At 37.0% G+C, this 17,562-nt stretch overlaps 1 protein-coding gene across 39 annotated transcripts in view; it reads left to right on the top strand.

The window, feature by feature from the left end:
* The window catches only part of AFDN (afadin, adherens junction formation factor), a 95,207-nt gene that overhangs the window by 449 nt on the left and 77,196 nt on the right, over positions 1 to 17,562 (top strand). For 38 of the 39 annotated variants that reach the window (XM_026705123.2, XM_087938268.1, XM_087938189.1 and 35 more), the window contains exon 2: positions 14,514 to 14,709. In XM_026705123.2, coding sequence (XP_026560908.1) covers positions 14,514 to 14,709 — 196 coding nt within the window. Of the gene's footprint in view, positions 1 to 188; positions 211 to 14,513; positions 14,710 to 17,562 lie in introns of those variants that run through there. The other variant, XM_087938215.1, reaches the window with a different exon arrangement.

The following is a 17,562-nucleotide window of genomic DNA, read 5'->3' as shown; positions in this document are numbered from 1 at the left end:
TTTTCCCTGACGGCCTCTCCCCCTCCCCGCTCCGCTCTTTTCCGCCTCAGGAGGTGGAGAGGTAAACCGCTGCTGTTGCTGGCCGCTTCCCCCGCCTCCCCTCCCCTCTTCAACAACCACACATGCCCCAACTCTCTCTCCCCCCCCCCCATCTTCCCGTCCTGCGGACGCCTCCATCCTCGCCGAGGGGAAACTCCGCCCCTTCCCGAGGTGAGAGACCCGGCGTCTTCCCGGGAAAGAGGTCCCCTTTTCCTTCGCGTACATCGATTGTGCCGGCGGGTTGGGGTGCAGGAGGGATGGAGTTGGGGGTGTGTGTGGAGTGGAGAGAGAGTATCTGGATTTTGCTAGCGTTACCTTTTTTTGATTAGAAAGTGACCGGCCTCTACGAGGGCCTCGGTAGTTCTCGGCAGGGAATAAATCTACTTGTACCTGACCCCAGGTTTTTAATGCTTGCAAAATTGCCAGCCGTCGTCATTTCCACCCGGCGAGGAAAGGATTTCGGGTTGTAAACAGAAGGACGCCGTGCCTTGGCTTTACCACTTCCCCCACCGACCCCCGTGGTCGTGATTCTCCAGGCACCCGCCCCCTTCCCCCCAATTCCCCATGTGTCCCGTCCCCCCACCTTCCTGCGCTTTGGAGGCATTGCCGTTCCTGTTACAGGCCTTGTCCAGCCACTGCAATCCCCGGATCAGCCTTGTGTTTCCTTTCAGTGATTCCCCAACTACTTCCTGACTCCCTTCCCCTGCACTTTTTCCCCAATACAGGTAGTCCTCGACTTACGATCACAATTTCTGTTGCTAAGTGAGACATTTGTTAAGGGACTTTTGCCCCGTTTTACGACTTTTCTTGCCACAGTTGTTAAGTGAATCGCTGCAGTTAAGTTAGTAACACGGCTTCCCCATTGTCTTTGCCTGTCAGAAGGTTGCAAAAGGGGATCACATGACCTCAGGACATTGCAACCGTCATAAATATGAGTCAGTTGCCAAGCATCTGAATTTTAATCATGTGACCAAGGATATGCTGCAATGGTTGTAAGTGTGAAAAACTACCACATAAGTCACTTTTCAGTGCTGCTGTAACTTTGAAAGGTCACTAAACATACTGTTGTAATTTGAGGACTATTTCCTGGCTGAGCCCCAATATTACCACCCTTGCAAAGCCCTGCGTTCTAATTTCCATAGAAGTACGATTTAAGAAAGTGCACATAATAGGGCTGTTATTCCTTTTTAGAAATCTCAGGATCAATAGAAAGTATATCAGGATCTTTTAGACACTTAAAAGACAGTTTCATATTGCACATTTATTTTTAAAATAAATTTTGATAACCAATTGATTTCTGTACTGATTTATTGATTTGTGTGTAGAGATAAACACTGAAAACATTTAATGTGTTCAAAATATTATCCCAAATATATAGACTAATTTGTTTAAATATACTGTATTTTTGAAGTTAATTTTAAGTGGTTCTTTCAAAATATTTAAAAATGTTTTATTGGAAAACTGCATGGATAAATTTTTATTAAATTTCTGTTTAAATTGAAAAACTTTAAAAATAATTTTAAAGCCACAGTTAAATGCTGGTGCTGTTATATTTTTAACTAGTTGTGAGTGTATACAAGTCTAATATGAGAAATGATGTAGTTAATAATTTTGAAAGCTGTTTTTTCCTTGGGCAAAACAGGACTATGATACCTGCTTATTGGGTAGAGATTTGTCACATGCCTGTTCCAAAGATAACAAATGAAATTTGCATTTGAGTGTGATTGGTCTTAAATTGTTAATGAAAGCTTTCTGATTAATATCTAATATGTTAGATTTCCTTTTTTAATAATTAGGTCAGCTTCAAAAAAGCAAATGTTCTTGTGTATCAATCTATGTGATCTATTTAGTTAGTATTTAAATTATATTTATTTCTCTGAAGTTTTTTAAGTAAGGATATAGACAGCTGAAACTGGTTGTTTTGGAGGAAAACACTTGTTAGTTTATTTTAAATATAGATCAGTTATGTGTGCATTGTTTATTTTTTCCTCACTTATATGACGCTTAGAGCTTTCAGTTTACAAACAGAAAACTGTGTTTTAGATTAGCAATTCAAATTTTATTGTAATGCTTGCTCAAAATGTATTTTTCAAGTTAACAAATTTGGCACAGGTACATAAATTATCATTGTCTGAGGAAATACCACAGGGAAGAGTGCAGTCTTTGGATAACTTAAGTTCTTATTAAAAACAACATTTAATGATGCACTTCAGTAAACAAAATAATTCTTTATGTTTCTTGGTTACCTTTTCCCTGAAACTCCACTATTTGTGCAATTTGAGTTTGTTTTGCTTTTGTAGAGCAGAACAATGCTTTTAATTCTCCAGTATAGTCACCTTGTACATTTGTATTGCCAAATGCTTACCTGATGCATCGGATATATTAGATTACGTCTGTACACTGGCCACCATTCTTTAGACTGTAGTGGTCTTTGCATGCTTGTATTTTAAAAAGAATTCACTTAGCAACATATAACCATTTGAACATTTTATCTAATGGAATTTGCTTAAACTTAAGCCATGCTGAACTTGTTTTCTTTAACATGAAAGTGGAGAAACACCTGTATTGTCATGGTAACCAAGTTATTTCCTATTCTCTGTCTTACACAGACTTCATGATTTCATTTCTGTTTGTACCTCATTTAATTTATGCATGTATAAATTATGTTCCTCGGCCATATTTTTTATTTATTATAAGTGCATTTAAACAATATACACTTATTGACAATAATATCTTGAACAACACACACACACACACACACACACACACACTCACACACACTAAGTCCTAAGTACATCCTAAGTACTGTACATATTTCAATACCTTTTCCATCTCCAGATGTCTACTTAAACAGGCAAGTATTAGTAACTTTTATGAATATTAAGAGCAAGAATGAGGATCTTGTTTTAGTCCTTGACTTACAACTACAATTAAGCCAAAATTTATCTTACTAAATGAGACAATTGCTAAGTGAATTTTACCCTATTTTGTGACCTTTCTTTCCACAGTTGTTAATGGAATCACTTCAGTTGTTAACGTTGTAACAACTTAAGTGAATCTGGCTCCCCCATTGACTTTGCTTGTCAGGATGTCGTAAAATGTGATCACCTGACCCTAGGGCACTGCAACCATCATAAATATGAGTCAGTTGTCAAGCATCTGAAATTTGATCACCTGACCACTAGGGTGCTGCAACGGTCGTGTGAAAACGGGCATAAGTCACTTTTTTCATTTCTATTGTAACTGAACGGTCACTGAACAAATGGTTGTAATTCAAAGATTACCTGAAGTCTCATAGAAGAGACTCCCTGGCAAAGAATGTATGCTTCTGAATCCCTTGCAATATGCCACACCTAATAAGAGCTCTAAAGCACAGGTTCTCTATGGCATATCTTGCCTTTACCTAATCTTTCTCCTCCCCCAGCAGTTCTGTCCTATCTATTACAATTCACTTGACCTTCATCCTGCAGCGTTTTTATTTATTACAGGCAGTGAATATACGTTTTGAAAAACATAATACAGTGTAGGCTAAGTGTGGTATTCTGAATGTTGCTTAACTGCAACTTCCAGCATTTTAGTTATACTTGTTGGATTGGTCACCGTTGTAGGTCAACAATATGTGGGGTGCTATTTACTGTTACCTACTCCCAGTGTTGTACTATTAGTGACATAGCACAGTGCTTTCTTAAGGAACAAAATATGCAAGCTACTTTCAAAAGGGCTTCGCAATTAAATACAGTACTGAATGGTGCTGAATTATTCATTTTACAAAAATCAAAAGTCAAGCTTTTATATTTCACATAGAAATTTTCAAGTATTCCAAATTTTGTTCTTTGTATAGATGTTTTTCTTCATAGATTTTCTTCTATAAATTCTTATTATGTTCTAGAAAGCATAATTATATATTATAATTATAGAAGTTGAAATTAAAACTTTTACAAAGAATTTATTAGGATGTTCATTGATAAATTGAATTTATATTTTTACAAGAAAGATAATTGACTCAGAACAAGGCTAATGATTTTTTTAAAACAAGTGAAAGGAAAGTATAACTTCCTATATATTATTGAAATACAACTTTTATCTCATATTAGAAATGCTGGATAAAAGTAGTAGAATAATATTTGGATGGCCTTATATTTTCTACTCCTGAAACAACGTCTCTCTATATAAAACTAGAACAAAAGAACTAATCTCAATATTCTTAAGAATAAACATACCTGTTTGAAAAAGAAAAAGGCGGATAGGCAGAAATCTTAATAAATATACTCCATTGTTTCCTGTACTTTTAAAAATGTTTAGATTTTCATCCTCTAGCTCAGGAGTGTCAAACTGGATTTCTTTGAGGACCAGATCAGCATTGTAGTTCTCCTCTGGGACTGGCCAGCCAGGTGGTGGGTGGAGGATGGGACCAATGCCTCCTGTAGCATCCTGCCGGCTAAAATGGCGCACCAAAATGGGGGGATGTGCATGGATGGCAGAAAATGGGGCGCATGGGAACTGCACACGGTCCCCCGTGCCCCATTTTTGCTAGCAGAGGCACCATGGGACAGTCCTTTGCTATTTCTGGCCTGGCCCCATGGGCCGGATCTAGCCCACAGGCCTTGAGTTTGACACCCCTGCTCTAGCTATATGTTTTTATAAGCTGGATGGCAGATAGCATTCAGTATGGACTACCACTCTTCCTGCTTAGCAAGTTCAAGCAACAGATTTATCATACTTTCTTTTTCAGATTGTTTTACAATCACAAGATTGTAAGGCACAAGATAACAGGAAAGCAGAACTCTGTATGTAATGTTCATTCTTACCGGTGCTGCTGGTCAGGGCCCATATCAAATATCGTACCCAGTATTCCAGTAGGAACAATTTTAGAGAAAATGGTTAAAAGAATGAAGACCAAAAACTGAGAAGAAAGGCAATAAACATAATATTTTAGTCTTGAGAAAACTTACAGAAAATTAAACAACATTGCACCTTTAAAGAAGTTTTTTCATATAGAAGAACACTATCATTCATCTATTATCCAAAATATTTATATATATTTATATATATTGTTTTAAGTTACAAGAAGGATAAAGAGTAAAAGACCCATTTAATGTTAGGAAAAAAGCTTACAGGGGAAAAAAAAACCACAGTAGTTTTTTGCCAGATTTGAGATCCATTCTTCCAGCGCAAGGAAAGATTACTTCTCCCTGTATGGAGTGGGGAAGAAATTCCTTGGCATGCTGCGGGAATGGAACTCTAATCCTATGTCCCCTCTGCTTGCAACCTTCCCTTTCGACTTCCCCATTGACTTTCTGGGGAAACTGGCACAGAAGATGGTGATCACAGGACACTAGATAGCCCATTATAAATGCAAACAGGTTGCTAAGTGCTGGAAATGTGGCCATATGAGTGTTTGTGTGTGTGTGTGTATGTGTAAAGGAGAACTGGCACAATGTTTTATGATGCCCAAAAATGCTTTATGGGCTGTAAAGCACCCACTCCAAGGCAGTCATGACTGAATTGTGAAAAGACAGGTCATAAGTTGAAGGCTACATACAGTATATACCCTATCCCAATATTTTCATTTTTGGAAGCATGGGTTTTTTTATTTGTTGACATAATGATTATAATTACATTTCTATATGCCTTCTCATTCCTTCCATTCTAATGGTCTTTTTAAACTAAATTTTAACCAAAAGAAAAAGACTATTTAACTTTTTTGCACTTCATGCCATAATAATAATTCTTAGCATAAACTTGCTATATGTTCTTCAGTAAATGATGTTCTTCAGTAAAAATCTCTGAGACTCAAAGAACTAGAAGCCCAATGATATTCCATTTTACTATATTTTTAACTGTGCTTTTCTATTTGTGTTTCATATATAAGGTTCTAGTTCACTTAATATTGAGGCTCACAGTCCGTAACTATAATTGAAACCTATTTCCTTTTACTGTTTGACCTATCAATGGGGAACTAGTTTTCAGTCACTGTCTCATGAGCCATCTACTGCTGCTGCATGCAGAAAGGTAGAACACTGACATATCAGCTAATTGTTAATGTTTGAGTGTGACTTGGGCAGAAAGCATGTTTTGATCTGTGAATGTCAAGAGGCTGCAGAGAATCATATGGTAGACCTTTATCCACTCTTTGATAATTATTGTTCTAAATAGACATGTAGACTATGCTAGCAGAAGGAGTTGGAATTGCTTGTCTTCCTTCATGCAGAGCTGTAGCTAATTTGAGATTTTTTTATACCAGCAGCAGAATTTCATACATAGTTCATTTTCAGTTGTATGTTTGTTTGTTTATTTATTTGTATCCTGCCTTTTAAAATTATTTTTACAAATAACTCAAACAAATATCCAACACACCTTCCTCCTCCTATTTTCTTCACAACCCTGTGAGGTGAGCTGGGCTGAAAGAGAGTTACTGACTCAAGATCACACAGCTGGTTTTCATGACTAAGGTAGGACTTGAACTTATAGTCTCCCACTTTCTAGCCTAGTGCCTTAACCATTAGACCAAACTGACTAACCCAAGGTCACCCAATTGGCTTTCATGGCCAGTCTTCACTTCCCCAAACAGCCTAAGGGTAGAAGATCAAAATAAAATTTGAGTTCTCTTTCAGAAAGTTTTCAGCAAGAGAGGGCTTGCTGTTAAACAGGTTAGCCTGTCAAATTAAGCAGCATTTCAGCATTAGATAACCCTCATAGCTGACAAACATTTTCTGTGATTTCGGTAGTCAAGGACAGGAATTCCATATCCGTTTATATACTGCATTCTAATCGCTGTGTGGTGGCACAGTGGTTAGAATGCAGTATTGCAGGCAAACTCTGCCCAGCAATTCGATCCTGATAGGCTCAAGGTTGATTCACCCTTCCATCCTTCCAGGATCAGTAAAATGAGGGCTCAGGTTTTTGGGGGCAATATATGCTGAATGTTGTAAATGGCTCAGAGAGTGCTGTAAAGGTGGTATATAAGTCTTAAGTGCTATTGCTGTTGCTAAGTAGCATTACTACTATAACAGGCACTCAGCAGTAGCAGGAGAGATGTGTTGGCAGCTAGATATATATTGGAAAAAGATACTTTCAGCCTGCCATTGTGGGTTGGATAGAAAGCCAACATCCTTTTCAGTTTTCATCAGGCAACAACAAAACAGAGAAAAAGTATCATAAGCAAGGGCAATACGATTGACCGAAAATAGAAGGAACTATAATTGTGTTTCTTAAACTCAAACTTTATGTCCAAGTGAAGCTTTTGATGAGAAATGTATTTGATTGGCATTTTAGGACTGGGATGTTGCCTCATTAAGGACAGGAGGGCTGTAGACTGATGCACATAGTTGTAGATTCTTTAAAGACTCTCAGCAGGCCAAGATACCACTGTCTCATAACTTTTTGATAATTGTTATTAAAACCATATAATTAATTAAATAATCTGTAGATCTTAATATATACAGGAATAAATTGTAAATTATCTTGTATTAATACGTTGTCAGTCAAGGACATGTTGTGGCAGCATTTGTAATAATTGTAGGGCACGTCTGACACTGCCATTTTCTTACTGATATTACTTGCAATTTATGTAAAAGAACATATTTGAAATGTAATTGTGGACTGATCCAGACTGACAGTCTAAAGATTTAATTGGTAATTTATGACTCACATTTATATACAAGAGTTGACTGAAAGAAGTGATATGTAAAATAGAAAGGGCAGATATGTGGCATTGTTTTGTTCTGAGTGTTCAGTGTGAAAACTTTGAACTGTCTAAATTCATTGCCAAGAAATCTCATTAAGATATTTATGGGAGTTTGCAAAAAGAGGAAAGCAAGGGAATTCTAAAGATGGTAAATATATTGACAGGGCTTCTGAAATATTGTTTTTAAATTTTATTTAATTGAACATAGTAATATTCTTTGCCATGTCAAGTTTTAGTTGATTGCAATTTACAAAAAGACAGATATCAGTTAATTGCATGAGGAAATTGACTATATATACAGTAGTAAATGAATAAGCAAAATAAATGATGTGATAGCCTTTTTGAATTGAAATATGTAAACATCATTTTATGAAAGTTGAATATTATTGTTTCCACTAGAACTAGTATAAACATGAATTCAGTTTTCTTGCCAAAATATAGCAATAGCAACAGCACTTAGACTTATATACTGCTTTACAGTACTTTGCAGCCCTCTCTAAGTGGTTTACAAAGTCAGCATATTGCCCCCAACAATATGGAAGGATGGAAGGCTGAGTCAACCTTGAGCCTAATGAGAGTTGAACTGCCAATTGCAGGCAGCCAACAGTCAGCAGACATAGCCTGTACTACTGCAATCTAACCACTGCACCACAGCTCTTGTAATACATATACACTGTATTATGGAAAAATATTACAGCAGTGGATAGAATTAGAGGTCAAAATGTGTAAGGGTCACATGTGAGATTGGATGGGATTCATATCTGGCTTTATACAGGTATGCAAAATTTAAAAAATACTCTCCATTGCAGTGGTGGGATTCAAATATTGTCACCACTGGTTTGGTGGGCGTAACTTGATGGGCACGCTTTGCACGCGTGCACACATTTTGCGTGCGTGTGCCAAACACGCACTTTACGCAGGTACAGAGGCATTTGTGCAGGTGTAGAGGTGTTCTAACTCACCTCCTGCAAGCCTGCACTCTCCCGGTTGCTTCAAAACTGCTGTGGAACACTGCTGTGCAGCGCAAAGTAGCTGCGCTTCAAATTCAGAGGATAAAGATGAGTATGGGAGCCCGGGCAAGAGGGTGGGCCTAACAGCAGAGAGGTGGAGAGAACCAGTTTGGTCTCCGCTGCTCATCACTGCTACCGGCTTGGCAGAACCGGGCCGAACCAGTAGAATACCACCATTGCTCCATTGCCCTCCAACTCAGAATGTTTTATCACCATAGTTAATATGCTGTGTGTATTCTGAAGCTTTATCGATTAAATATGTCAGTAAACATTTATTTGTATCATAACAAATAATTACTGTATCAACGTTTTGTGTGATAGTTCCTCAAATGATAAGTAATTGTGAAGTTAGATCTACTAAAAAGAATCACAGTTAGTTGTACAACTGGAATTTTGAGGACATATTGTGAGTATTCTTTAAAAAATATGTATTATTTGATGGACATGTAGGAGTTTTTGTGGTGGACAAAGTCTAGCTTCCAACTTTACCACAATGTATACAGAGTGCTTATTACATTTCTTCTTTTTTTCTTTCCCCCCTAGTTAGGTAGGTGCACTACATTGGAATAGTATTGGTGGGCATATTTAAGCCCATGAACACAAAATAGTTTATTTCTTATTTAATTCTATTGAAATCAGTTGGCATACATTTCATATTAAATAGTGAGTGTTATTTATATGGCTAGAATTCATATTATTTAAAGCTATTAAGTACCATAGACAACCTATCTTCACTGGATTTTGCTGATAAAGATTGACTGATGCAGCATTTGATTTGATTTTCCTTACCTAAGAGATACGTTTTGAGAAAAGGGATTATGTTTTATTTAAGAGATGGCGATAAACTATTAAATTTGTTTTTACCTACTGGGATGAAAAAAGAAGTTACCGTATCTCTGCTTTCTTTTTCTTTTCTTTCTTTTCTTTCTTTTCCTGTTTCACCTCCCAATTCCCCTTTTGTATTTTATATTTACATTTTTTGTAGTTTGTATTGACTTATGTTATTTACATGAATTATTCTTAATAAAATTATTTGGAAAAAAAGCTTCATAGAAACCTTTGGAATAAATACATCTTTATTCAACAGCAGTGTTTTTTTTTTCCTGTTAGAAATGTCCTATCAAATTGTTCTTCAGGACTGCCATTTCATTAGTTCTTCAGTGTGCAATAAGAATTATACAACTATTACTACCTAGAGTCATTGATAAAATAATCCTTTAACAGATAATCTCTTTTAATATTTCTGCATCTGATTTGCTTCTATCAATGGAATTGATAAGTTAGTGTAATGGGTTTTATACATAGTATTTAAATGAAACCAGTGGAAAACTGGGATCAACTTTTCCAATTCTAATCATAACATTTATATCCTGATCTTTCTTTTTGGAAAAAAACTACATGGTGATTACCGTGTTTCTCATATAATAAGGCCAGGTCTTATTATTTTTTGAGCCCCGAAAAAATGGCTAGGCCGTCTTTTCGGGGGTGACTTAATTCCCCCTCTTGCATCTTAGGGCAGGCGGCGACGGCTTGGATGTTGACCTCGCCGTTGGTGGGGCAGTTTGTATCAGGGTCAACGCAGGCAGCACCATAAGTGGGTGTGCAACAAAAGTAATTCCTAACAGCAAGCCCCCCCCGCCATTTCCCCCCCATTTCACATGTTTTAATATAGGCCTTAATTTGGGGGGGAGGGGCTTAATTTCATTTCATGACTATAAAACATGCTGGGACTTCCTATTGGGGGAGGCCGTATTGTTGGAGAAACAGGGTACATTCATTTAAACCCCAGTTTCCCTTTAATTACGATAAGGGTTAAAATTTCTAAAAACATAAATATCTTGAAATTATGTGATGTGGAACACCAGCATCAAATGAAAATGGTGTCAGCTGTAACTCAATCAAGAGCATTCTCTTACCTGGTCATGTGTACCAAGAATGTCCTTTCTCATGTCACCATACAGAAATTTGGTGGGAGGCGCATGAAAAATAGGACAGTAGGATCCTAAACAGGACCTTATAGCAATGTAGATTTCCTACAGCTAGTCTCTAAATACCAGCAGATCATGACCCTGTTCTGTTATATAAAAAGTACATTCTCTCCATACTTGTGTAGAGCTTCCAATTTGAAGGCAAACAGTGTATTATCAGCAGTTCTTTAGGCCAAGTGAGATCCACCCCCCACCCGGAAAAAGATGCATCTGATATTTAAGGAACTAAATATGAGGGGTGTGCTCCATGAGCATTGTACAGCCTTCCTTCCCTAATTACTTTCCTAATTATTGAATGAAACTCAGCCATTCACAGTGCCTCTAATTTACTGAGTTTCAGTTTAGTTATTGTTCTTCATTTAGCTCACCTTCATTTCCCTAGGCTGATCCTGATGACTTAGATGATGCATAGAAATTACCAAAAAAGAGATGCTTTATTCATGCATTGTGCACATTTATCTACTGTATATATTAAATATATCTATTGTATATATATTAACACTCTCTTTCCTGTAACATTTATTTAACTAAGTAAAACAGTGCAACTTGGACAAAACCCTTTGAACCAAGGAACCTCAAATGGTCTAATCTACAAAATGTGTCCAAAATCTGGGACACATGACTAGCTGGAATTGAAATTTGCAAATTTTATAAAATATTTGTTCAATGAAGAATATGTGCATTAACTTCTTTTAACTGTGCTTACAGTGTATCTGCTAGAATCACCTGAGAAGTGGCTTTGTAGAATTAAAACAGCTTTTTTTTTTAAAGCAGAAAAGCTATTTCCATATATATATACTATTAAATTACAGTTTTAGTAAGCTCTGTTATTCAGAAAATTGAAAAATTACTTTTGAAGGTAAATATCCCAAACTTGCAGTGTTACAATTTAGCAAAACAAAATAATAGGGAGAACTTTGTATTTCTATAAAATGGTAGTTCATATAATAGTTTTACTGATGTCATTTCACTGATAGGAATGACATGGAATTATTAGCATTGTTAACTTCATATTGTCTTTGAATTATTGTTGTTGTTGTTGTTGTTGTTGTTGTTGTTGTTGTTGTTATTATTATTATTATTATTATTATTATTATTTTAGTTTTTAAGTGTATCTGAAAACCTAATTTTACTTTTGCTGCATTTCAGTGTTTTTATTCTTCATGTAAGCTTTGAGTGCTAAGGAATCTATGCTAAGTACATTCACCCAGATACTAATCCTAGCTAAACAAAACAAGCTCGCTCTCCTCCATCTTCATAATTACCTGTGAATTAGGGGAAGGGGGGTTGTCCTATATTGGCTGAGGAGATACTAGTATTAAAAACACATAATAGAAGGAAGTGAAAATGGCTGCAAAGCATTGAAAATTAACTTTTTTAGGGGAGTTGATGGCTAGTGGATTTTAAGCATCTCCTAATACCTAAATAGAACTTTTGTCACTTTTTATTTTATTGTTTCCCCTTTCTCTTCCCTTCCCAGTATAGCTAACCCATAGGAAATATGTTTCTGTGTACTTATTATATCTTTGGAGTGATTTTTGATAAATAGTTGCATACATAACGTACATAGAAATAGGCCATGTGATTGTCTTTTTGGAGGGGTTGAGTGGAAATTTTGCTTGATTTGGGAGAAGGCTGGAGTGGGCAATTCTGGGTTAGGGTTAGGGATTGTTTAATTCAAGAATCTTTATTACTGAATCTAAATATTTGAGGGGTACCCATTTTTATCTTTGAATGCTGTTGCTTGCTTTTCAGCAAGAAGGCTGTCATTGCTGAGGTGGGTTTTTCTTTCTTTCTAGGTACATGCGTGTTAATAAATTGGATTGTACTTGACAACAGGCCCATTTTACTTTTGAGCAAATTATTAATCCCAAACATTAGGATAAGAAAGTACCAATGTAATGTACCTTCTTGAGCATCTCAATTTGATAGTGATACTAGAAAGTATCAAGTTGCTTCTGCATTTTTTTCTGTTTCAAGCTACAGCAATCACAGTGTTGCTTGTTGAGGGCTTGTTTGAATTAACCACTAACCTTTCTGTCTGTCTAATTGTTATAGTGTTTTTATTATAAAAGGACTGCTAACACTTTTGCTTTTTCCATATAGAACATCTTCAAAGCTCTATGAGCATTTCATTTGGTGAACAAAATGTTTTAAAACTTCTATTTGTTGTTGCTTTGTTTAGTAAAGCTATTCATAATGTTCCTAAAAGTATGCAACTGCAGTTTATGTTACATTTGTTGAAACATTTTTATGTTGCATTTGTTGCTGTAGTTAATACTTCTCAAATTTAGAATCTGCTGGGAGAAGTAGAGAATGAAATTATTTATGTACACATCAAATTGCAGTCAATAGATGTATTATGTTACATTGTTAGCCTAAATATTGCATTGGGTTAAAATACTCTTATATAATTGATTGGGTAGATGTCATGAAGTTATTATCTTAAGGCTATTACAGTGCTCCTGGTTCCAATCCTGAGATTCCACATAATTGCTTTAAAAACTGACTGCCCCTCATAGTAAAAATCAATTTGGTTACATTAATATGGAAAAGTGAAATAATTATTTGATGAACATTATTTACATACTTGAATATTTGGTTAAGATTATTGATTAAAATAGTTTAATCTAGTAAGGGCTTGAGATTTGTTCATGGTTGTTATACTATTTAATTGCTTAGATAAAATTAAATTATCAGAGTCTCTTAGCTATAGCATGTTATTACAACAAAAAGTCTGTTTGGTTCACACATATGAATTACGTTTTGTCAGAATTTAAAGTGGCAATCAGTTTGACTGCTTAAATTAAGCGATTATAAAAATTGAAAATGATTTATAAGGCTGTTAAAATAGTAATGCTGTGATTTTCCTAAAATTAATACAATTTAAGTATTAATTTTGAGAAATCTGAATTATATATGCTTAATTTTGCAGAATAACATAGAGAATAGAAGTTCTGGCACATTGAGCCTGGAGCAAAGCTTCCAACTTTTCTAATTTTCCATAAGTTCAACAGGAACAACGGTGTCATTCACAGTCCAATTTTTCTTCATGAGGGTTAAGAACAAGGGATTTGGGAAACAGCCAGGGCTACCAGGTTGCTTACTTTTCCATACCCAAATAAGTTCACCAGGTTTCCACCAACACCCATTCTGTCAAGTGATTGTTCACTCGTGGTTTATGGGAGTCATGCATCTTTTAGGATGATTAATTAACTTGACCAAATGCACCAACTTTCTGTGATCAGCACTAATTAAAACATTGATCTCACTGGAAATGAAATAACAAAGACATTTCTTGTAAAAATATACAAGGCTAAAAACAATAATAGCTTATTGTTCTGGTTTTTTGATGTTTAGAGTTCTCAAATTTAACTTTTCAACTTTTATTTTGACCAAGAATTTGTTTTTTTTATAGTACCACTACAATTGGAAAGCATTAAGAAATGTGGTAAAATGTGTGCGTCTGGAGATGATCTCTAGACACTGTCAAAGTAGTAATTTTTGCCTGTATTATATAATTTATATGTCCTCTGGTTCTTCAAAGATCTAAATATACTTTACATGAAAAACACTAAAATTTAAAACAGGATAGTCTCCAAGAAGTTTTAGTTTATTCTCTCCCTGTTATACTGTGAAAGTTTTCCAGTTTAATATTCTTGTACATATAGTACAAGTAGAATAACCCCTCTATTAGTATACTTTTTCTTCTTAGTGTAATGCAGTTAATCACATTTAAGCTTATTTTAATCAAAATGAATCAAATTGACTTTGTTTATTTCATTGCAGGATCTGGAATTCCATGGAGTTATGAGATTTTATTTTCAAGACAAAGCAGCTGGAAATTTTGCAACAAAGTGTATTCGTGTGTCTAGTACTGCCACAACTCAGGATGTGATAGAAACACTTGCAGAAAAATTCCGGCCAGATATGCGAATGTTATCATCCCCCAAATATTCACTTTATGAGGTGCACGTCAGTGGAGGTTAGTGTATTCTATTTGGGCTCTTAAAAAAAGAAATAACAGCAGGAGTGAAAAAAAGGCTTCATAAAGTACCTTGTTTAACTCAATTTCAGCAGTTAACATTTAAGAAAAAGAAATTGCTAGCTGGCAGTGATATACTAAAATTTAAGAATGTCAAAATATGTTACCAGTAAAAACATGTACAGTCAGAACATTCCAATACCTTAGTAAGTTTGTGGGCTCAAAAAGAATCTCAGCATATCTCATTGATGTAAATCTTACATTAAGTTTTGAAGGATTGGAAGCTTGTTCAGAGTTGGGTCATTTTAGGAAACATGCCTGGAATATTGGGATTGTGGCTATGAATACTTTTTTTTCCTAAAGGAGCAATTGCAATTCATGAGTGTACAATAATAGCATAATGATCATCTGAATCAGAGATATTCAGCAGGTTCTGACCAGTTCTGGAGAACCGGTAGCGGAGATTTTGAGTAATTCGGAGAACCAGCAAATACCACCTCTGACTGGAGATTTTACAGCATCTTTCCCCTGCCATGCCCACCAAGGCACGCCCACAGAACCAGTAGTAAACAAATTTGAATCCCATCACTGATCTGAATGATTATGCTATAATAGTCCTGTATAGAGAGTCAGTCTAGTATAATAGCTAAGGTGCTGGCTTAGAAATCAGGAGTCTGAACTTCAGGCTTTTTTTTACATTTGAGATGACTTTGGGCCAGTCCCTTGCTCTCACCCTCACCTCACAGCTTTGCTCTTGTGGGGAAAATAAGAGGAGGGAATAGTATACTCCTTGAATTGTACACTGCTCAAAAAAATAAAGGGAACACAAAAATAAGACATCCTAGATCTGAATGAATGAAATATTCTTATTAAATGCTTTGTTCATTACATAGTTGAATGTGCTGACAACAAAATCACTCAAAAATTATTAATGGAAATCAAATTTAGCAACCCATGGAGGTCTGGATTTGGAGTTACACTCAAAATTAAGGTGGAAAACAACACTACAGACTGATCCAACTTTGATGTAATGTCCTTAAAACAAGTCAAAATGAGGCTCAGTAGTGTGTGTGGCCTCCCCATGCCTGTATGACCTCCCTACAATGTCTGGGCATGCTCCTGATGAGGTGGAGGATGGTCTCCTGAGGGATCTCCCCCCACACCTGCACTAAAGCATCCCCTACATCCTGGACAGTCTGTGGTGCAACGTGGCGTTGGTGGATGGAGCGAGACATGATGTCCCAGATGTGCTCAATTGGATTCAGGTCTGGGGAACGGGCGGGCCAGTCCATAGCATCAATGCCTTCGTCTTGCAGGAACTGCTGACGCACTCCAGCCACATGAGGTCTAGCATTGTCTTGCATTAGGAGGAACCCAGGGCCAGCCGCACCAGCATATGGTCTCACAAGGGGTCTGAGGATCTCATCTCGGTACCTAATGGCAGTCAGGCTACCTCTGGCGAGTGCATGGAGGGCTGTACGGCCCCTAAAGAAATGCCACCCCACGTCATTACTGACCCACTGCCAAACCGGTCATGCTGGAGGATGTTGCAGGCAGCAGAACGTTCTCCATGGCGTCTCCAGACTCTGTCACGTCTGTCACATGTGCTCAGTGTGAACCTGCTTTCATCTGAAGAGCACAGGGCGCCAGTGGCAAATTTGCCAATCTTGGTGTTCTCTGGCAAATGCCAAATGTCCCGCATGGTGTTGGGGTGTAAGCACATCCCCCACCTGTGGACGTCGGGCCTTCATACCACCCTCATGGAGTCTGTTTCTGATCGTTTGAGCAGCCACATGCACATTTGTGGCCCGCTGGAGGTCATTTTGCAGGGCTCTGGCAGTGCTCCTCTTGTCCCTCCTTGCACAAAGGCAGAGATGGTGGTCCTGATGCTGGATTGTTGCCCTCCTACGGCCTCCTTCACGTCTCCTGATGTACTGGCCTGTCTCCTGGTAGCGCCTCCATGCTCTGGACACTACGCTGACAGACACAGCAAACCTTCTTGCCACAGCTCGCATTGATGTGCCATCCTGGATGAGCTGCACTACCTGAGCCACTTGTGTGGGTTGTAGACTCCGTCTCATGCTACCACTAGAGTGAAAGCACCGCCAGCATTCAAAAGTGACCAAACCATCAGCCAGAAAGCATAGGAACTGAGAAGTGTTCTGTGGTCACCACCTGCAGAACCACTCCTTTATTGGGGATGTCTTGCTAACTGCCTATGTTTTCCACCTGTTGTCTATTCCATTTGCACAACAGCATGTGAAATTGATTGTCAATCAGTGTTGCTACCTAAGTGGACAGTTTGATTTCACAGAAGTGTGATTGACTTGGAGTTCCATTGTGTTGTTTAAGTGTTCCCTTTATTTTTTTGAGCAGCGTATATAAAAAGGTGAGATGGTATTTAAACATTATCGCCTTCTGAAGTCATTTATGCTAAAGAAACAGTGAAAATGACCTGGAATTTTCAGCTGGCACAGATATGATAACCTTCCTCCTAACAGGAATAAAAAGGCTCATATGCAGTAAGTTTTCTTACAACTACAATTTATTTTGAGAAACCATTTAGAATACCAATATTTTTTATAAAACACTGTCTAATCCAAGGTTAGCAGAGTTAGAGATAGTGTTCCAGAATGAGCCATTTTATTTTATACCATTTGAAATGGAGCCTTCTTAAAGGTACTTTTCCTCAGGTAGGTGAAATTTGTTTATAAAAAAATAAAAGTGGACTTTCAGATTGACTTCTTAATCATTGTAGGAAGATCATAATTGAAAAAAGTGATTGGTGATAGAATTTTGTTATTATTTTGGATTCTCAAGGACAATCTTTAAGGTTTCAAAAAGATAAAAAAT

This window comes from Pseudonaja textilis, chromosome 1 (assembly GCF_049901715.1).
Source record: "Pseudonaja textilis isolate UNSWEBS1 chromosome 1, rPseTex1.2, whole genome shotgun sequence".
NCBI classification, from domain to species: Eukaryota; Metazoa; Chordata; class Lepidosauria; order Squamata; family Elapidae; genus Pseudonaja; species Pseudonaja textilis.
The sequence above is the reverse complement of the archived record's forward strand: the minus strand, read 5'-3'. Positions and strand labels throughout refer to the sequence as shown.